General features: G+C 39.2%; 1 protein-coding gene across 1 annotated transcript in view; it reads left to right on the top strand.

Annotated features, from left to right (window-relative positions):
- Positions 1 to 13,601, top strand: part of chsy1 (chondroitin sulfate synthase 1) — a 50,052-nt gene extending 36,451 nt beyond the window's left edge. The window contains exon 3 of the mRNA XM_066701529.1: positions 10,555 to 13,601. Coding sequence (XP_066557626.1) covers positions 10,555 to 12,153 — 1,599 coding nt within the window. The 3' untranslated portion in view covers positions 12,154 to 13,601. The remainder of the gene's footprint in view (positions 1 to 10,554) is intronic.
- Positions 13,602 to 23,395: the final 9,794 nt, after the last annotated feature.

Raw genomic sequence — 23,395 nt, 5'->3', positions numbered from 1 at the left:
GTGAGAATGGAAAGTTTCAGGAGTGGATAGATATTAATGTACAATCCACAATTCCAGTGCCTTTTATGTTTTAATACTGCACAAAGTTTGGTCCTCCTGGTCTGTGTGATTTGGCTCCTTGGTGAAACTGGTCGAACCACAAGCAAAGTGCTGAGGACACGGGGAGGGCCACCGTGGTTAACTCCCTGCTTTGACTAGCCTGTGATCTGAAGCTAGGGCAGTGCAGGAGCGTGTATTGTGAGGGTACAGACTATACTTCATAAGCCACTGACTGTGTTAGTCTACATGCTCATAGAAATGGAATTTCCATTTGGTTTTTCTCAGTTTTAAAGTTTTTCAGCCCATTTAAATTCACTGTCCACCCTTGGCAACCTTCATCTTCTGTGGCCCCTGTGCCCAGTTAGAAATCCAATGCCAGGCCTTTAGACAACTGCTTTCAGCACTGTCATACTGGGGCTGGTTTTAAATGTATTAAACCGTATTATTTCCAGGTAATTACAATGGACAAAAGCCTTTTTACTTTGAGACACTGTAGACTGTCGGTATCAGGAACGCACTGCAATGTTAATTTAAAAACTCATTAATTTAACTAAAGTAAAAGGATCAGACTCGTGGACTGCTTCGACATGTATTGTGTTGCATATGTATTGAAAACTGTTTTATATAGGTTTAAAAAAACTGAAACTAAATGTTATAACATAGTATTAGACTTTGACAACTGTATTTCCTTGCTCAAACCGAGCTAAATTTAACAGGTAACATATCTTTTAGTGCTGATATAGCCTAGTTGTAGATCACTTCATGGGAGTGTCTTTGTGAGATTTTCTGTTGTGGATGCTGGAAAGGAATGTGATAAGATTGCACTTTATATTTCATGGTGTGGTGTGGTTAAAATAGAGTTTTTACTTGTTTGGATTCCCTATCATGGAAGATTACATCAAATGTTACTATCTGCCATACGTGCTCGGAAAAATTGTTTGAGACGGGAGTGCTACCAGGAAGCGATGGCCGTGGCCTCCCTGAGCTGTGAGCGTCTGCCGACAGCATCATCGTGACAACGCCTCTCCACATGATAGCAGCCTGGGGGCTGTTTTGTGATGCCCGATGTCTGGAAGTGCTCATTATCTCAGGAAACGGGGGCAAAAATAGACAGCCGTGTTCTTGTGGTGTGCTAGTCAATGTGTGACAGACCAGAGAGCAAGGCTGGGCATTTTTTTCTTTTCATTGACATTATACAGGATTTCTCCCTTTTTGGGCCCTCCTAAACACCCACAGAAATAGTGCTCTTAAGTTCAGTTAACTCTCTAAACTAATTGAATTGGATACATAAAATAAAAAACAGAACAAAATAAAGATCATCTGGGCATAAACGTCTCAATTTAAATCCGTCTTCTGTTTTGTTTTAGTTTTTTTTTTTTTTTTAAATCTAGTGTTGCGTCAGATATTTGAAAGTTCCCTTGGCTAAGCAGCAGCTAAATTCACTAATTACCGAGTACTTTCCAAGCATAATACTGTGAGTCAGAAACCGTAGTGTGACAAGACGTTTTTGAGTTTTCAAAATTGGATGGTTCGACCTATGCCATTTGCCAGCTGTGGCCAGGAGTCCACAGTAGCAGTACAATATTGTCAAATTGGCGCCAGGAGTAGACAGGGCAGAGACTGTTGAGCCGCTCTCAGCTCTCTGTGCGGCACCAGGTCCAGTGACTGAGCAGTGAGCTCACAGGGTGGACCAAATCTCTGCTCTTTCCTCTCCGGTTAGCAGAGGAGAGTGGTCTGAACGTGCTTGAGAGTGACTTGTATATTGTCAGTGAGGTAAGAACTATACTCAAAATGAATATACATGAAAATGAAAAAAGGCAGTTTTATTTAATAAAGGTAGTTGTCAGAAAATTGAATCCTATTCAGTTTCTTGTTCTTATAGTTTAATAACCCATTCCCCTTTCTTTGTCCACTAAGGACAATTTACAGGCATCAGGAAAATCTGAAGTTTTTCAAGGTCACTTATAATAGAATATAAAAAATATGTATCATTTAGCAGTAAATTGGTTTTGAGCTCCATCACTCCATTCATCATTATCTGCTAATTGTGGCTTATTCCGCGAGCCAGCAGTGACTGATGAGTCTGTTATCAAGATGGATGGCCAAATCTCTAGACCCTGGATTAAAGCCTTCTTTTCTTTCTTTCTTTCTTTCTTTATTTTTTTCGCTTTTGCTACTCGACAATGTAAGACTTTATTTTCACCAGACGCTTCATTGTTCTCTGAGATCTCGGAGTCATTGAGCTTGTCATGAAAAGATGTTTTCTGTTCAGCACGGCCATTTTTCGGTGCCATATTTAATGTTATTTTTTTTCCACTGGTCTCTTTCACGGATTATAATGCTTGTACTTAAAGCAAAGCTTGTTAACAATACAATTCACAGGATCCAGAGATCTTTCAATCTTATTACATCCTTTAACACTCCGTATGTATAATTTAAGTGTTTGCTTTTCATTAAAATGTGCTAATGAGACAAGTGGGTGAATATATGAATTAATTATGCATAATTTGCAGGCAAATACACTCAGATTCCTTTTCTGTTATTTTAAACAATGTGACATGACTTTAGTATTAGAACTTCTATCATTTAACTCTTCAGTTTACAAGGAAACTATAAGAAATAAGTATCTGGCAACTTGTAAGACTTTCAAAACAGTACTTTATAAAGCCTAACACCTCTTAATTCAATCATATACTGACTACTAAGATAATACATCAGGATTACTAAGGGGGTATTGCATATCACCACAAACGGGCATTAATAGTCTGATATTGGTTTTCCATTTAAAGTTAATCTTCTTTACTGAGCTTCCTTTACTTGGCTTGATTAAAAGGTAACTTAATTCACCTATGTGCTTCTCCAGCAGTACTGTGGGACAAAAGGACAGCATTAGAGATTAGTGCAGTCCCTGACTAGGCCTATTAAAAATAAGGGCTGTGCTAAATCAGTTTTAAGTGCTGAGCTAATTTACTTGCAGCACATGCCTGACAAATAAGTGAGCCACAGACCACGCTAAAACCAACAGAATGCCAGCAGTTTGAATTACAGCAAAGAAAAGAGCTATTAATTAAATATCTACTGGTTTCTTTTTTGCTTTGCCAATTCACTAGGAATTCAATATAAAATAGCACCCCTTTTTCCATAAAGGGTAATTCAAGAGTTCAGACAACCCCAATAGATGTGTGTAGAAGGTGACTAGTGTTTATTTTGGCCTAGACTTGCTTGACTAAGGGAGCGAGGACCTGGCCATGAGGACGAGGCCATCAGATCCCCCCCACTAGGTGCAATTTATACAGTGTGTAAACTGAAATTTTTGTAAATTGCATTATGCTTTGAACTGTACTGTATTTTTGCACTTTGTATTGCTCGTATGTTTTGTAAGTCGCCCTGGATAAGGGCATCTGCCAATAAATAAATAATAATGACCAAGGAGTTGCTGCAGAGGTGGCGTTTAGGGTGGAGGAGGGATGTAAAGCAACAAATAGGGCCGTGTGTTTGTTACCAGATACTTACGCTTGGTAAGGCAGAAGTCAGACATTGAAATTGGGTCCGTATTCCTCCCGAAAAACACTAAACTAACCCAAGCATCTTATCTATAATGAGTACAGGTGTCAAGCGTCCCCCCTTACATATATTTGCTCGCAGACAATAACTTTCTCTGACAATCACCTGGAAAATCCCCTAATATTTAAGAAATCATGGTGAAACAATACAGATACTTCAGATTGCCTTTGGATACACCACAAAACAGAGGATGCACAGTAATGCCAGAACCCACGAATGGAAAAGGTTTTTGATTCAGCAGGTAATGACAGACTTATGAAAATGTTCTGTTTCTGTGGAAAAGGGAAAAAAAAACTAAAAACCTTCTGCTTCAGGAAAGTGCATACAATATCTGCATGGCTTCCAAGTTCTATTTATGAGTCATGGCAATTAACAATAAGCAGTGTAACTAAACATTCAGTGTAGAAATTAATAAATAAATGCAGAAGGTGCTTGTTTACCTCTTGAAGATCCTTGGAGTGCTTTTGCTTGTGATTACACTCGTTTAATATCCTGCTCTCTTGTTCTTTAATATCCTGCATTGGAACTGTAACTGAAGGCTGCATGTTTGTGTGTACAGTATATTTTATTCAGATGAGCATTCATTAGCATTCTGTCTGCCCATGAGTTTTTTGCTTTATAAATGAAGTGCAGTACTTGAGACTTGAGTGCCTACACACTATAGTTTTAATTCCTACACAAGAAGAAAAAAAAAACATGTTTCTGCTCAACAGCATGGGAACAACAATTGAAATGTTGGGTGTCTATGTATAGGTTTCTTGATAACACATTTTAAATGTACAACTCTTGTTTTGTTTTTTGTTGTTTTTACTATAATTTTAAAGGCAGATCAGCATCAGCTATCCTCAGGAAGACTGGAGCTCCAAGATAATATTTGTAAATTCTTTATCTATGAGCAAATCTTCTCATGACACCATATGTTCATCCTCAGATGGACTTGTTGAGTGACTTAAAATATGTACTATTTAAAACAGTTCTGTGCTCTTGTGAAGTGACAACCTTTAATAACTGAAGATTCTCTGGGGAATGGGAGTCTTTAAAAAGGTTTTTTTTTTCTCTCTCTCTCTCCCTCTCGCACAATGCCTGAAGCAGGCTGCTTTATTGACACCAAAAAAGTTGAATGAGTTGAGGTTGCTACATAAGATCCTCACGTGTCACTGTCACTATAACATGATACTCCCAAACAGACACCATAGTACTGCCTTGTCGTCGTGTTATCCTACAAACTATTAAAATAGATTCTCTTAGTACTTACAAAAAGGAAATGAAACAATTTTCTCTACCTGAAAGTGTATGCTAAACAAGTAAACAAGAGCCGTAGCGTTGCATTCGTATAGTGCGATTTTGTACAGTGCTGGGACACTGATTTTTACCATGTGATTTAATAATTTTCCTTCTAATCTAGAACCAAGAAAGTATAGATTCCAGTGTAGAAAGTAGATCTGTGACCAGGGTCAGGAACAGAAATAGTGAGGTATGTCATCTCACAGGGAAAGCCATTCTCTCTATATCTGTCTGAATAATCAGGGAAATGTAGCAAAACCCAGCAATCGGCTGAACTAAATGTTGGACATGTAATCGGTTATTTGTACGCCGTAATTGGATTAGTTGCAACCCTTTGCCTCCTGGAATTTCTCAACAGAGAAAGTGCTGACTTCACAGAAACTCTACATCAAGGCTGTGATTCATCAAATCTGTGTTAAGATTTTGATGCACAGCAGTTGGAAGCACATAGTAATTATTAAATCTTGACTTTAACAATGAGCAAAGAAAAACACTTTGAGGCCAGATTCCATTCTGGAAGACGCAATTATATTAACATTATAAACTGGTTTGCTTCCCATGGGTTTTGCCTGGAAGACTTATCAGAGGATTCTCCCTTTTGTGTGCCAAAAAATAAATAAGTGAAGAAAATTGAATATATAACAGTCCTAGACTAGTAATATCCAAAACTATTGACTTTCTTCATATAAATCAAGCAAGATTGTGCATCTGATAGTACTGGCATCACTCTCCTCATTGTTGATTTATGCAGGTGTATGTCAGGGAGGTACAGTTCAAAAAGACATGGAGAGACGGGGTTGTAAGCTGGAATTTGGTAACCGGATATCCCGTCTGCTGTTTACCTTCACCAACTCTAGATACACAATCCAGTCCAGCTCACTGTTTATATTTGTCTATCCATAAGGTTACTTTTCCCCTGAGTTTAAATACAATAATGAAGCTCTGCAAATGTGGATTTAATCCAATAAGCAATGTCAACAGATGTGAGTTAAGATGCAATTGGAGATCTTGGAACTGGCTGCAGTATGTCTTGCATGACTGCCAGTGTGTTATGCAGGTAATGTTAAAGGGGGTGCGTCTATCTCTTCTTTCTAAACAGTAGCCACTGGCTTCTAAAAGCTAAAGCAGAATCTGCAGAAATTAACAAAGTTTCCACTGATTTAGTATGAAATAATTAATCTTGTACAGTTGCCTTGTTGTAAGACTGCTTGTTAAGGTACAACGCTTCAGTTGAAGCAACCCTTCGGATCCCAGTGAATCAGGCACCCCAGTGAGCGCGTCCAGTAACAGTGTAGACTCTTAGCAGGAGACGGGCCCGGGAAGTAAATTCACAGACACCGAAGTCTGTTAGTTTATCTTCGTTTATTGAAAGTTTCACACAGCCTTTTATACATCTACAAGCAATATTTCAAAGGAGTTTCGGGGCTGTCCCGAACCTGGATGATATTTTCTTGACATATGTCCCGGGGCAGTTCCGAGGCACGGGAAGCACATTTATTGCCACATACTTATTTTGGAAGTCAGGCATGAGATTGTAGTTGTCCTCCTCCCGAACTTCAGTTTTAAACTCCATGAAATGTATATTTAACCTCACCATGCATTAAGGGATTCTTAGCAGTGAATTAATTGTCAAAATACCTTGACCTTATTGCTACAGACAACTGCAACTCAAGGACCTTTTCAGATGCTAGTCAATCAAATGAACAGAGAATCTGAAGCTCCTGTAGATAAGATAACCAAGAATAGTGACATTACTTTCCAGCTTAGGACCATTACTCAGTGCTGTGTAGCTTCACTGGAGTCTCTCAGATAGTGATATCTACCATACAAATGTATTTCACAACATGGCACAAAAAGTAATCTTTTTTGTGATAGCACGGTTTATTATTTATAAAGTTATTCATAAAATGTTTTATTCTTTTTTCATGATTCAATGTATTTACTTTGCAAATTAAGGTCTATTCAATGTCAAAGCCAACCTAATTTATTACCACCCCAGTTTATTACGTTGTTAAATTTGTTATGTACTTTGTTCTTTGCTGGATTAAATTAGCAAAATCTGTAGACCAGGTTTATGTACTAAAATATCCACATATTTAAACCACAGATTATGTACTTTGTCATAAATTATCACACACTGTCAAATCTAAATCCCAATATTGGATTGTCACAACTGCTCAGAGTGTTTTCACGTAGCTTTGCTTGCTCTGAATCTCAGCAGTAATTTCAACAGACTTAATCTTGGCAATTGTGCTTTTGATAGTGAACTCAATATGTGTAATTTTTTCTTCTTTTTTTAAAATTTGTCTGCTGTAATTTAAATAGATATTTTTCTGATTTAAATGTCTCTGCTGGAAAGCCCATTAGAACTGATGTTCAACAGACACCACTGTTTTTTCACCAAGGAGCTTTTCCCATGCTGTTATCTTTGTATATTAAGTCCTTTGGTCCAGTCTTCATTTATTTAGGCAGTTTTGCATTGGACAACCTTATCTGAGCACTAATGGAAACCATCCACTGTGGCTCCTTACTTATGTTAGAGTGTAGCTCACTGTGTTGGCATCCTGCTGTGGGAGTGAGCCCTCTGTAGTGCTCTGAACTGGCCTGAGGCATGAGTCCTATTGACTGTAAATACCTGGACCTATTAATATGACCCTAGTAAGATTTGTATGTATTCATGTAGTCATTTAAAGGAATTATCCTTATGCAATTGCTTGTTAAAATTTTACATGTAGGAAATGTGTATAGCAAAAGTTCACAAAGTGATGTTGATAATGAGTTGTGAACTCCACTCCCCTTCCAGTAATCTCAACACAGTGTGTCAAAAAGACAGCTGTGAAGGCTCGTCTACTGGGGCTAAACTTACTGCTCACCCCTCCTCAAAACAAGAAAAAATAGTCTCTTCCAGGTACAGTAAGTTACAGTAAGGTTATTTTCAGAATTTTATTGCCATTGTTTCACTCAAACAACAAAACAAATGCACCATCAGCTATGTTTCTCTTTACGTGTCCCCTTTGGCAATACAATACATTTGGATTGCTTTGATTCAAATATAATGTCAGTAAAAGACTTAACTCTTTGTCAGCAGTAGATATGACATTGGTAGTTTTTCTTCTTTAGAGTTGTCACGCCTACATTTTATTTCTCAGGGCGTATTTTGTGGCGCTCCACCAACTTGCAGAGCGTTGCCACTGAACGTGGTTGATATCAAATCCATGTTCTGCGCTTAAGCCTTTTTTAATAAGACACTCCGGATCATCAGATAAAATTGAGTTTGAACAGTGTGATTAGGTTAATGACTGTAAAGGAAATTGTTGTAATGAATAAAACCCATAAATGAAGAGGGGATGCAGAGGGCAGGCAATTATTGAAGCAATAATGACCGAACAACTATCTGAAAGAGCGATAAACATTCTCATCTCCGCCGTTTGGTGCTGAGTCACAGCTGGATAAGAAGTTTCTTGGAAAGTTCTGACCTTGCCTGTTGGCACTGTTAAATTTCCAATATTTTGCTTGGCTTCCTACACCATTTTAGTACAATGGTGCATTTATCACTAGGGTCTTGCTAACTATTATATCTTTCAGGAGGTAAAAAATAAAAAAAATAAAACCATCTCTAAGGGAATTACTAATTTTGTGAACAGACCCTGCTTCCACAAGCCTCATTCTCCTTCTCAGACATAGAAAAAAAAGGGTACACGTTATAATGCAGAGACCAGGTTTATATCCCCCTCAATCTGCTCTTTAGCATCAGGTTCTCACTAAGCCGTCACTGTGGATCACACTGCCTTTGGGCCTGTGCTTTGTGCTTTTTGAGGAATGTTTTAAGATAACTAAATTATGAAGCATTTACTACAGTTACATTTTCATGCTTTGGTGGGAGTTTACTCACTGGTGACGGCTCGTGTCTGTCTTGAATCGGGGTACGCTCAGATGTATTAGTTTAGCTTAAGATCCTTTTATATTGCTCACCCATCTGACTTTGAAGACATGCAATATATATATATATATATATATATATATACAGCTCTGGAAAAAATTTAGACCACTCCAAGTTCAGAAATCAATGTTAAGTGGTCTCTTAATTTTTTCCAGAGCTGTAGATATAAGGCCTCTATAAGCATTCATAAGACTTTATTGGGTCAGTCAAACACAGCTGATTGGTTTGCAGAAGTAATGTCATCTGTTTTACTGGTAATGAGTTTGTTTAAACAGCTGTAAGGAGGACATTCTTAGGGGATTCACATTTTTCTTGTAATTCAGTAAGTATTTTTTAAAGTTGGCCAGAAGTTAAACAATATTAGATAAAGCTTGAAAAACAAAAACAAGACAAATATTTGTGCAACCTGCTAAAAAAACTATTGACAAAATCCACTACACTTCTGAGTGACGATGGCTCTCGAATACATTTCCTATTTTGTTTTGTTTTTAACACTCAAGGTCTTTTAAATTATACTAACTGTGAAAGTGTTACAATTTGTATTGATTTTTCAACAATATGACTTCAGTGTACAAAAAAATTACTATGCTGAAGAAATAGGACACTAAATATTGCGAAGCTATCACTGCACACAACACACAACTGCTTCTGCTTTAGGGGAAACAGTTGTTCTTTGTGCAGTTCATTATCACTGATTAAAACTGGCTTCACTAACACTATATAAATATGCTCTTATGGCTCTAATGTAAGTGAGTGTTTCATACATTTACTAACTCACATCTAGTATTGGAGAAGTTGAAGGTCACTAAAGTTCTCTCTGTGCACAAATTGGGTATCATTTTTCAGTTTTCAAACTTCATTTTATTTCTTCTTCACTCTGGTCTTGTGTGATTCTTCTCTGGGGACCGGGCTTGTGGCTGCACTCCAAACTCCACTCTCCGATGGGCCATTTTTAATGTAACCATCTTTGTCGAATGGGTTTCAGGCTCTCCAATAATTTCTTCATTAGATGTCAACAACACAGAACCTTCCTTCTTGGTTTGTTGTTGAGCGGCTGCCAATAGGGGCCATAACAGCTGTACCACAGTTTAAACATTTGGTCTCCTGTGCCTTGGGGGAACATTAGGTTTTTAAATCTTCGACAGGTTTTGAGTAAACATTCACCACCAAGGACTTGCTCTTCCCCAATATTTGGTCTTTCACAACACTCATTCCCAACAATGTGCTCCTTGAACACATTATAATTGACAGTGTTGAGCTAATGGCAAGGAAATAAACTTTTGATGGAAAAAAGTAGTATTCAATTCTGAGACTGCTGCTGCAAAGTTATGTATATTATAATGGCTTTGATTCACGACTTTCCGGGCTGTGCTGTGGGAGGCTTTGGAGTAAACCTAATGGCAAAGTATATTATACACAATAAAGACTCTACTTTTCTAATGCATGACACACAAGCTTTTTTTTTTTTTTTTTTTTTCTTCAAGTGGGTATAGACCACATATCTACTGATTTAATGTCCAAATTACACAAACCACCAGTTTCTATCATTTCCCAGCAGTCGTCTTTTTCACAGTTCGCAATAGAAGCCCTTTATGTTTTTGCCTTCTCAGCTTTTTTCTGAATTCTCTAGATATTTTCAAAATATCTCTGTGTGTGTGTGTGTGTGTATATATATATATATATACACGTATTTGTTATTTACATTTTTGCTTTTACCATCTTTTCAGATGCAGCAGCTCTTTTATGAGAACTACGAACCCAACAAGAAAGGCTACATCCGTGACCTGCACAACATCAAGATCCACCGTGCCATCACTCTCCACCCCAACAAGAACCCTCCCTACCAATACCGTCTGCACAGCTACCTGCTGAGCCGCAAGATCGCCGAGCTGCGCCACCGCACCATCCAGCTGCACCGCGAGATTGTGCAGATGAGTCGCTACGGCAACACTGAGGTACACAAGGAGGACATGCAATTGGGCATCCCCCCGTCCTTCATGAGGTTCCACCCACATCTGCGAGAGGAAGTCCTGGAGTGGGAGTTCATCACAGGGAAGTACATCTTCACTGCAGTGGACAGCCAGCCTCCCAGAAGGGGAATGGACTCCTCTCAGAAGATTTCTCTGGATGACATCATCATGCAGGTAATGGAGATGATCAACGCCAATGCCAAGACAAGGGGTCGTGTCATTGACTTTAAGGAGATCCAGTATGGCTACCGCAGGGTAAACCCCATGTATGGGGCAGAGTATGTCCTGGACCTGCTCCTGCTGTACAAGAAGCACAAGGGGAAGGCGATGACTGTTCCTGTGAGGAGACATGCTTACTTGCAGCAGACTTTCAGTGCTATCCAGTTTATGGAAGCTGAGGAGCTAGATGCCAAAGATTTGGCCAGCAGGATCAACCAAGACACTGGCTCCCTCTCCTTCCTGTCCAACTCCCTCAAGATGTTTGTTCCTTTCCAGCTCAGCATGTCCAACTTGGAATCCAAGGAGCCCAAAGAGAAGAAAATAAATATTTTGGTCCCTCTATCAGGCCGTTATGAAATCTTTGTGAGATTCATGGCGAACATTGAGAAAATTTGCCTTATCCCGAATCAGAATGTTAAACTGCTGGTCTTGCTGTTCAGCACAGACAACAATACCGAAAGAGTCAAACAGATCGAGCTGATGAGAGAATATCATATAAAGTACCCGAAGGCTGAGATGGAGATCATGCCAGTGTCGGGCCCCTTCTCTCGTGCGCTGGCCCTGCATATAGGCTCCTCCCACTTCACCAATGATTCTCTGCTTTTCTACTGTGACGTTGACTTACTGTTTACTGCTGACTTCTTGAAGAGGTGTAGGAGCAATACAATATTGGGAGAACAAACGTACTTTCCAATAATCTTTAGCCAGTACGATCCAAAGGTTGTTTATGCTGGGAAGGTTCCAAGTGACAACCATTACGTGTTCACTACCAAAACTGGGTTGTGGAGACATTATGGTTTCGGAATTGTCTGTGTGTATAAAGAGGACCTGGTTCGATCTGGGGGCTTTGATGTCTCCATCCAGGGATGGGGATTAGAAGATGTGGACCTTTTTAACAAATTTGTCCAAGCAGGAATTACACCTTTTAGAAGCACAGACAATGGCATAGTGCATGTTCATCACCCAGTCGTATGCGACCCTAATCTGGATCCAAAACAGTACAAAATGTGTTTGGGCTCGAAAGCTTCATCGCATGGGTCAGCACAGCAGCTGGCTGAAGTGTGGCTGGAGAAAAACGAGCCTAGCTTCCGGAGAATCGGCAATAATAACAACAATGGATCAATGAGGACAGCATAAACCCAGCTCAACGACCTTTTTTGTTTTTTGTTATTGTCGTTTTTAACTACCTAATTTATTTTTACAAGAAAAATCTGTTTTATAAAACACCAAGGATATATTTTAGAAATAATTTTTCTAATACACACACACACTCACGCAGACACACAAACTTGAGTTTCTCAAGATAAGGTTTTGAAAACATAACAGTTGTGTTCTTGAAGATGAGCCTAAAACAATCAAATCATTAATACCAGAAGGGGAACAACAACAATAGGCATTTGTAATTAGTAGCATATTAAGAAATCTTGAAGCTTACTTATTGGGAAGTATCCATCAGCACATTTTGGCAATGTTGTGCTACAGATTTTGTACTACAGTTTTGCACTGTTAAGGGACTGTTTAAAGCTATGAGATGTACCCCTGTTGAGTTTGTCCTTCTACTCTGAATAGGTTCAATTAATGTAATATACCATACAAATGTTTTATGGAAAGAAAAAAATTACATGCTATTTATATGGATGAGTAGTCTTGGATGTTGAGCAGTGGTATGAGGGTAAATGTTTAATGTTTATTGGTTTATTGTTTACAGGAGGGTGCATGAAGATAAGAAAATTCTCAAACTGAGAAAAGGTTACAATCTTAATGATTATTATGGGCCATAGTTTTAATGTTTTTTATTTTGTTTTTTGGGGATAATGCAGCGTAACACTGAATTTGTTTCCGTCGATATTTCGTCTAATTTCTTCAGTGAAAAAAAAAAAAAACTGTGGCTTAATTTCCTCAGTTACTGCTGGATTTTAAATTGTCTTGCATTTCCATGTTGACTGTCTAATTTATTGAATATTCCTTCACAATTAGTTTCATGTTATCGGATCATTGGTTTATGTTTTGTTACTTTTGATATATTGGAAGGATTGTATAACCTTCTTTTCACTGTTGTGTGGTAGTATTTCTTTTGTTTCTACTTTTTGAAAAGTAAGTGGATTTCCAAAGAGTTTTTGCTCAGCTGCTTGAGGTATTGTTTGCATGGATGTCTTTCCATTTGTCGAGGGTGTAACGCTGTAAACACACAATTGAGATGTACAAGAAGAGGTCACCATCAACATTGTACTGAACAGTATCGTCAAAGCACACGTTGAAAACTTTGGGAACAAATTAATTGGTAGGTTGTCTGATAATCAATGATTTTGAATCTGAGAGCATTGTGACCTGCCTTGTGGATTCATGGTTATCCTACCTCTGATTTAAGATTCATTGTGGACATTGACCAAAATTCTCCTTAAGGTGTTAGTGAAGTACTTGGATTACCTGAACCAGGGGTATGTTAAGACTGCTCTCCCAATTTTATTTTTTTATTATTTTGTCTTTGGGGTCTTTTGATATTTCTGTTCTGGTCAAAGACCTTTTCAACTGGGAATGGTTTTATATTTAAGAAATAAATAAAAAAAACTTTAATAAACATTCAACATTGTTTGATGTATATTTTATAGCCTGAAACTTTCCTTCTTCCCCAGCAGTCTGAGAGTTTGTATCCTCTTAAGCAATATGTTTTGCAACCCAGCCCAAAGATGTTATCTTGTAAACATCACTGTGACATTTATTTTTATGCAGTGAAAATGAGGTCAAGAGGCTTCTGGAAAAGTGACATTTATCATAGTCAGCCCCTACAAAGTGTTTTCAGAGAAACCAGCCTGTGATGGGGGCCGGAAGAAAGAGATCTGCCTTTTCAGTCACTTCAGTCCTCTCCTGTGTGCCTTTGGAAAGCATTTGTCAAGCAGACATTTGTTGGCAGTTTTTTAAAAGTTTGATTAGACCCCAGCTAGTGTCCTTAATTATTAATTGTGTATATATTTATAATAATAATAATTACTACTACTACTACTATTAAAATATAGCAGCTGAGTTGCAGGGAATTCAAAAGAAAGTCCAATTTCAAATGAAGCTGCCGTTTGCTTGGTTACAGCACTTTGTATGAAAGACTAATTAACTAGTATATGGTAACTTCTCATGCTTTCTTTCCCTGGATTTGCCAAAAAGAGAACCCGTACCAATAAAAGCTTCCACACCAACATGGAAATAAAACCAAAGCAGAAGCAGAGTCATTGTGTCAGCAATTTGAAGCACTTGCATATCCATATATATGAAGTAAAGTAATTAGGGGGTGTCTCTCGACAGATTCCCTAACCTTACATATTAAGAATGTGTTTTTGCCCATGAATGCCAAGTGCCACCCTTCATTGTAGTGTTATTTGTGTTGCTATAATTCACTCCTTTCACTTTCAAAGTTAAATGGTCTTCATTCATTCTTAACCTCTTTGTAATTAACACCAGTGGCTTCAACACATGCAAACAATCTAGTGTCCAGAAAGGAAGGAGTCTGAGTGTTCCTTAATTGTCCCTAAGCTTGTCATTAAAAATATTATTGACACAGAAGTGGTATTCTGTGTCACATTAATCATCTCAGTCAATAACTAAGGCCCTGACTAAACATGAAAACCAGTTCCATCTCTGGTGCTTGTGGTAACCCTTTCCTACAATTTCTCTCCCTCTCCCTAATATTTAGACAGACCGACTGATGTGATATTAACTTGAAGGTACATATTTATCTGCTATTAGCGGAAACAAATAATACCAGGAACATCCACTTTTAAACAGAGATCCAAAGTTCAGAGTTAAGAAGGCTCAGCTGGTATTGTTGGCACAGATGGTAGAATGGAAGACATATTCCAGCACTGGATGTGGTTGCAGGGAAATTATATTAGGAATAAATATCTACTTCCCTGCTTTTTCCAGTTTTCCCTTAAAAAAAAAAAAAAAAAGACTTTAATTGCCTTCCCAGATAAACTTTTCCACATGTTTCTGACCGTCTGTGAACATTAAGTATGTATGAATTCTCAATTTCCTCCTAATTTCCTACTTTTATAGATCACATCCCCTTGTTTGAACTTTCCCATCTTAACCTCCTACCAGCCTGACGGAAACCACGATCAATGCATTTGTCTGACTTCTGACCTCATTAAAAGCTCCCCCCCCGCCAACAGCCTCTACCTGACCCAGTGGATTGCTCCAGGGTAACACACTGTGAGTTTAGCTGCCAGTCTGCAAAACTCACAAGTTACCCCTTGCGGAGGTCAATGCAGTACAGCTGTCCAATATCCCATAACAGATAGAGACCGATGTCATTGTGTAGCTTCCTTGCATTAGTGAGTCACCAGTGAGGCCGCACTGTTTTTCTATTGAACAACCCAGACCGCAAGATAAAAGGGTTATATTTTAAGGTAACTAAGAATAGGTGACTTTCAGGGATCACAAATATATGTTCAAATCCATATTAACTGTGCCCTGTGCCTGGCATTTAAAACCCCTTTTTGTTTTTATGGAAAGTAACACCACTAGGCCTCCAATGAGAAACATATGGAACACCTTTTCAAAAACCCTTTCTATGTATTCTGTGTTTTTACAAGGAAAAGCCACCCTAACTGCTTACCAGACTGACCTAAGCTGAAGTGAAGTTTTTTTCAATCCTACAGGGTTTGTGTCACAACTGTCATCAGTCAATCTTTGTAAGAACAAGAAGAGTCGATTCCAGAAAGAGAAAAAGAAAGAGTCCAGTGAAACTCGAGGGTCATCATAACCTCAAAACTGTTCCCTTGTTTAGATTTTAATTCCCTCTGTAATTCTCCTGAGAACTGTTATGAAAAGGGCCCTTTGACCGCCCTGTGGGGTCCAGAGTTTAGTGGCTGTAGGTAATGATTATTTTATTTCTTACAGCAGGGATGAAGGCACTGGGGGAGAGTTATTGAGTCCAGGTAATCCATCTATGCCGAGTCTACACCAGTCAGAAATATGAATCAGTCATTGCTGCATCTACAAGGCAAGGTATTTAATTAAAAACAGTTGTGTACCGTCATCTGGTTTTCATTAACACTGAGAACTAAAGTCACGTTCTTATAGGCATCTGCACATCCTATTGCAATTAATTGTCCAAAGAACAGTTGAGTGAAGCTTCGTTTTCCATACTGAACTGGTGTGAAGACCATAACTTGGGCTGAAATACTGACCTGGGGGAAGGGGAGATACTGAAGCCTACTGAAAACAGATTGTCCCAAGAGCTTATTTGTTTTTGCCAATATTGGGTGGATCCACTAATAGTATAGTGCCAGCTCATAATAATGGACCTTTTCATGGACCTCATTTGCAAGGTAAGTCTTAGGCATGCACAGCTAGGATTTTGTCAGGTACAAGGACACACTCTAACAGGTGGTCCCAAGTTGGCCATTTCTTGAGTGTATCTGGCACTAGAATGATACAAAATAAGCAGTGAACCTAATCAATGATCAGCATAAAGGTATTCGAATAAAACAATTTTCAAATTAATTTTCAAAGTTATTACATGTTACAGGAGAAATGACAAAGCCCAAAAGAGGACAGTGGGCAATGGAAATAAAAATACAACTTGTATTCTCTTTATAATAAATTAAACTGGTATAAAAAAAAGATCTAGATAGATTCAATATCACTCAATAGATGGACTGGTTACAAAAAATAAAAAGCAAAAGTACACTTTATTACATGACGTCATACAAGAGTTGCAATGATGGTATGTAGCCTTTGTCTGATGTCATTGCCACATGTACACCACTCGCAAATCATTTTCCAAGGAGTGTCAGTTTTCTGAATGCAATCCCCTAGCTTTACACGAGCTGTAAATGATGAATGTCGATGTTTTCTTCCAACAAAGACCCCCAAAATTAGTTTTTAACTAATAAAACTCTTTTATCCTTGAAAAATCATGAGCATCAACAACATTCGCCTTGCTGGAAATGATGGACAAGATCTACATTGCGCTGCATTCATCATCCATATTAGATGAGGAACTGGCCAATCAACGGCTACAACAAACTACATGAAATCCACTCTCTGCATTTATGTAACTGTCCCTAAGGCATTGCTCCTGTACCAGTATACATACACATGCACACATAAGATGTTCTCTGTCCTCATCCCCCCTCCCTCCTAGCGGATTTACGTTTATGTCGACAATGCTTAAATCTCGGAATTCTGCCAAAAATCTGAAATCTCTCAGGTCTGATCTGAAGGTAGACATGTAGAGGTACTTCTGAAGATAAAAGTGTTACAGTTTAATTGGCAGAGTCCGCTCAAACACAATCTAGTAATGCATGCCAAAGGTCAAGCCACAACCTACACCTTAGACTTTCCATATTCGTATCAATACAATACAACCTCTCAGCCTGTTAAGTTCTTGAAATGTGTGAATTGAATTGTGTATCTTTAACTGCAAAAGAACATGGTCTGATCAACGCCTCTCTCTCTGGCTCTGTCTTATGAGCTCCTCTGGCAATAGTTTTGGGTCCTGTGGAGAGTGGGGTTCAGACAGCATGGCATGCTTTTAAAGTCACTGTTTCTCATGAGTTTCAAGGACCAGTGACAAAGGCAAAATGTTCACTCTTTAGTGCTTGGAATAACACCCTCTATTATCTGTCATCAGCTTGAAGTCAAAAGGCAGACTGAAGGAAAGCTAGAATGGCTTCTCTAGCCTTAAGTCTCATATTCACCTCAGATTTGCGGGTGCTGACAACACGCAAATGTTTTATTGTTTTATTTTAACCCTGAAAGTAAGAGCCATAAACTCATGGAATTAAAAAATAAAATAGTTTTTGCATATACAATAATAATGACCGGTCCAACATTTCCAAGTCAGCATTTCCAGGGAAAATGTCAAGTGACTACAAGTATAAACATCACATACAGAAATATAAGCCACAGCACAATCTGAAAGACCGTAGCATATATATATATATTGCATAACCCTTCTATCAAGAACAGTGACATGGCAGTCACTGTTCGGAAATGTGCCATTGTCTGAAACACTGAAGTTGAGGACTGCTTATGATTTCCACTCAGCTGCTGGAGAACTGAAAGGCTGGCGCAAATCCATTAGTTATGGATTATGCTGATTAGCCCTTTTTTGAGCTTTGTACATACATTGTTTTACATAACATGTTTGGTAATGGAACACATCGCTCTTCTGGGCACAAACCGCTGGATCCAGGCCGCTCTGAGGAACAAAAATTAAATGCGTGTTTATTTCTCCGCACATTGTTTTGATTAGATGTAACTGTTGCCGTTCCTTAAGGGTAAAATGGAAACGATTTCCGCCCCTCCCCCCCCCCACTTCCTGCAGGGCTCTGGGTGTGCTTTCCATCTCTATGAGGACACAAAGGTGGCTTATCTTGAAACAATCTGTCAAACTCGGCCCGCCGCTTCCTCCATTGGGACAAGTTCAGAGTTGATTGCCTGAGTTAGCTGCATGAGTTCTACAATGTGATGCATTTCTCAGGTATTATTCAAATGAGCATCCTCCCTGTTCCTGTCATCTGTCAAACACATGGCTTTTACAGTTTCTCATTGAGCAAGTTGTCCACGAGATATATAGGTTTGGATATAACCATGAACTGTAACGTAAAAGGTATGCAAGGGCTTGAAACAATGCAGGGTGTTAACTATGAATTTGTCACAGCCCTGTTCAGCTTAATTTCTTATTTTGCTCAAGCAGTAAAAAGTTAACCCCTCTTAACATCTATCATATCTTTCAGTATCCACTGCACTGCACAAATGATCGTGGTTGTCTGGCAAAGTTAATCCTGCTTTTTTCTCATAAGGAAGTTCTCATAGGCACCGACTTACCACCTATTACATTCCTGTTTTAATGAAAAGTCGATTGTTCAAGGAATAGTATGTGAAGATCACAACGACTGAGAGTAACAAATATGCACTAATTGCAGATATGCTATTTTGAGGCTTGATATTTCAACCTCGGCAAGTTTTTGCATGAATTGTTTTCCAGCTAAGATGGTGAATAACAAACCAAAAAGATTTTCAAATTCCGAGGAGTAAATAAACACTTCTAAGAAATGACATCCTGAAAATCGTCGACCCTAAACCTTGTCATAAATAAAGCACTGTTGCTGCTAGAAAAAAATAAAAAAATAAAAATGATGACATAAGTCATGCGTTTCTTGCCAAAAGCACGTTTCTCGTTTCTCTGGAAGCAAGCGCACAACAGCAGAGAAGTTTCCCCGAGTTTAGCGCACGCCAAATCTCCCCGAGACACTGAACAGCATGCAGCAACGCACAACAACAGGACTATTGTTCAAGCTTGGAGAAAAGCAAAGGTGCATATTATTATTATTAGTTTGTTTTTTTCCTCCCTTCTCATTACAGTGTGCTGACAGTTTCCAAGCATTGTGTAACAAGAGCCACAGTCTTCATGGTAACTCTATCCTTTGTTTTAATAACCTTAAATCTCCTGTCACCAAGATGTTGCATCACACAATTTAGAGAGAATCTTTGTCACTGTTTCACCTACTAAACCCACCTACGTGAACCTGGTCCGAGGCATCCCGTGAGGCTCTCGAGTGCCACATTCAGTAACGGCACTCCTAGGGAATACAAGGGTGTGTTTGAGACCAGCCTAAGTCCTTCAAAACTTTTCTCTCCGTACTCCGCTAAAGAGGAGGCTCTGTTAAGATGAGGAATAGAAGAGAAGAGAAGAGGTAAAGATTTAAAGTACTTCTAGGCATTCCATTCTAGACTTGCGCACCTAGGGAATAAAAATACAAAAACTGAATGATTTAGTGAAAAGGGAGTTTAAAGTTCTCCAAAACACTCTCTTCTCAACGACTGGGCACATTTAAGCCGCCTGCTTTTCAGTACATTTACTCTCCTAATGACATGCAGAGCCTGACACACATGAGGAATTTTCAGGACAGCAGAGGCCAAAAATCGAGAGAAAAGTTGGAAGCAAATGAATTGTGGACTCGGGCACAGAGCTTCGGAGACAGTGAAGGAAAAAATGAATGCAAATTTTGGTTCTCTTCGGTGTGTGTGATTTTAATAACTGAGAGCTGCAGAGTTATAAAATCAGTCCTCCAATTTTACACGGTCTATAGAGTGGCCAAATAAATGACTGTTCTTTTAAAATATAATAATTGGAAAAAAAACAAAAAACAGAACATACTGCACCCCATGAAAAAGAAAAGCCCTTTACTGATTTGGCAAATAAGCGATGAACAGAACTAATTGGCAGTGATTACTTTATTGAGTGAGAGCATGTGAACGCCAATATAATTTTGATTCATAGTTTTAAGGTAGTCTGTAATTTACCTGCATACCTAAATAAATAATGATAAAATATAATGATGTGGTGAAATGGAAGTTCTTTGTTCCTCCTGAGCTTTCAACTTCTTCATGGAAAACTAATTACTGGCTTAAATTGACTTCAATTATTTAATTTAAAAAACGTTGGAGAATTTAGGTGTCTTACATAATTTGAAATTTCCCAACGGATTAAAATGATTGATAAGCTCTGACTAGGCCAATAATTACTTCAATTAAGTAACTGAGAGCTCAGTAGGAACAAAAACTAGCAGGACGGTGTGTCGCCGAGCCTAGGGTTGGGAACCATTGTGCTACAGGTTGGAGAATTATACAAAGGCTACATTCTGCCAGTGACGCACAAAACAGACCTGGATTTACCGGTGTCTATAAAGATATATAGGTGTAACTATAATTGACTGGCTCATCAAGTTCTAAATCATCCACCCTTTAATTGTTTAATTTCATATTAGGAAGGTGTTATAGCCACCAGCATCTTGAATTGTTCCTTTTACAATCTATGAATTAACTGAATCACTGTATATTGTGTGTACAGGATGACTGTCTCCAAGAGTCTTAAGCTTGCATTTCTTTGCTCTACACCCAAGTTTTAAACTATTTAACCTCTTAATTGGAGACAGTGACCATCTTCTCCACGTCTTTAGGTGATGAATCAAAGAAACCCGGAACACCAGAAATAAGCAGCCCTCCAGGACCAGACTTCGGTGTACGGTTTTTGTGCAAAGAACTGCAGAAGAGGTCTGCGTAGCTGAGGGACAGTACAGCTCTGCCTGTGTGATCAGATTATTGCAATGCTCACACAAAGTAACACACAGTGAAACAGACACTAATGAATGTAACCTTACACTACAAGAGGAACTATAGAAAACCATCACAATTATCTAAAAAACCCACATTCTTACTTTTTACTGTGCAGCAGTGTCTGATAAGAGCAGAGGATTTGTATAAAAGCTGCCTGTGGAGAAGGCAATACTTGCATCTCTTCACATTATCTGACTGGATCTCCACACACTTACAAAATCTCTCTTACAGTTTGCACTTGCATGTGACTGCACCGGGATAAACACAGCCCACACAGTGTGGCAGGGCAGAGGGTGCTGAGTGGTGTCCATTGTACTGTACCTGGCTGGGGGTTAGGACTGCACCCATAGCACCATGTGCATCACAATGTCCGGAGCTCTTGTTGTGGGAAGGCCATAGAAAGCCAGGGTGGTTTAGTCGAGTAACAAACCCTAGTGTCATGGCGAAAAGGACTGCTGCACACATGGTGGCTCTGGATGATGTATTTATTTCTTTCAGGCTTAACAAATTACGCCCAATTTAATTGTCAACTTTGAAAACGTGAATTTCCTAAGAGGGAGAGCGAAACGGCTCGGAGGAAGGCGGTGTCAAGGCTGTAATTTACCTCCTCGGGGCTTCCCATGGTGCTGCCCATCTTGGCCTCTCAGGAGGAGGCCGCCCCAGAAGGCTGGCCACCATATGGAAAGTGTTACTAGCCAGGCCCCTTGCGGTTTTACAATTGGTTTACCCCCTTCCTTCAAAAAGCACCATAGGACTTGACAGAGCCAAATGGGTCCAGTTTAATTGAAATTGCCTGGCTCATAATTACTTACAATAAAGTGCAATACAGATTCATTTTTATACAGCACCCTACACCCCAGCCACCCCCCACAGATTTCAAATAATGCAAAGCGGTTCCATGATTAGCACAGTCCAGTTACAGGCCAGGACACACCACATACATGGAGACACATTATTCAGTCATTTGAAGATTCTAATTGGTGTGTTTCTAATGTTTATTTCTTAACATGTTAGATTTTAGGAGCGGTTTCTTTGCTTTGGTGGTGAGAAATGTAAAAACGTTATCATTTGCTGTACTGCACCACAGAGCGCCTCCATTTGTACATGGACAACAAAACCGCAACAAAAAATCTCTTCTCTGAATCTGCAAATATCAGAAGCATCTGAAACACGTGTAAAGGCAGAAGTTTTGTAAATGGTTCACTTTTATACCTGTATAGCTTAAACAGAGAACAAGTGACATGACATGGCATGGCTCTGAGATGTGCTCTTGAAGAGTGCGGTCACTTCAGGATTGCAGTGCCCTCTCCTGTCCGTTTGACCATCACGGAGTCCAGCTACACAGAGCCACAGAGCTGAGCTGAGAAGCAATGGCAGCCCGCGCTGATCCTCAGAACTGAGGCACAAGTCAATAAAACATCATTCTCTGAGGCGGTTTTATCAGGGCACCAGGAAACTGACTGCTCTGACAGCCAGCATTGTCAATGAAATATTCACCCTAATGATCTCTATAGTAACACGCGGGATTGTCAGCCACTTTGACTGTCTCAATAAATCACAAATCTTATATAACCCAGTCAAACTGCTCTGGAAGGCGCCGTGCATCAGAATGAGATTGAGGGCAGAGAAATTAGGAATTCGGCCAATTTCTTGCCACAACCATGCCGTTTGCCACAACTCCACCCGTGACGAAACTGAAGGCGTCACTAATTACAGCACCCTGCTCACTAAGAGGGCTGCCACGTACTGCACCTGTAAAACAAACACCATTGCATTTCTCTCTCTCGACACAAACTCTAGCTGCCTTTCTGCAGCTCTTTTGGTGTTACTGCAGAATTGGGCCCACATGCTTTCCTTTTCATTTCCTCTTCAAAAGAACAGCAACCCACATTAAATCTCTTTCAGATTGAACGAAATATTTGACAATTATTTGTGCATACTAATTAGCAGCAGTAAATTAATCCTTGCCACAGGCAGGTTGGCCCTGTAGATAAAAGGCCACATTCACAAAGCCTCGGAGAGGGCCTTTACAGGTTTTTCTTCTTCCACCCCACAACTCCCTCCTCCCACTTGAAGGTCAAAAGTCTTCAATCAGTGCTGTGTAATTGCATTAATTTGTGGTTATGGGCAGCTTCATAACAGCCTTTTTAAAATTTTACTATCCAGGTGCATGCCCTGTCATCACTTGCTTTAATTCATCAATCATGCATCAATAGCTGGTTAGTATTTGCTGCCTCTGTGAGAGTGGTGCTTTCAGAGG

The sequence above is a fragment of the Amia ocellicauda genome, chromosome 4 (genome assembly GCF_036373705.1).
Source record: "Amia ocellicauda isolate fAmiCal2 chromosome 4, fAmiCal2.hap1, whole genome shotgun sequence".
In the NCBI taxonomy this organism is placed as follows: domain Eukaryota; kingdom Metazoa; phylum Chordata; class Actinopteri; order Amiiformes; family Amiidae; genus Amia; species Amia ocellicauda.
The sequence above is the reverse complement of the archived record's forward strand: the minus strand, read 5'-3'. Positions and strand labels throughout refer to the sequence as shown.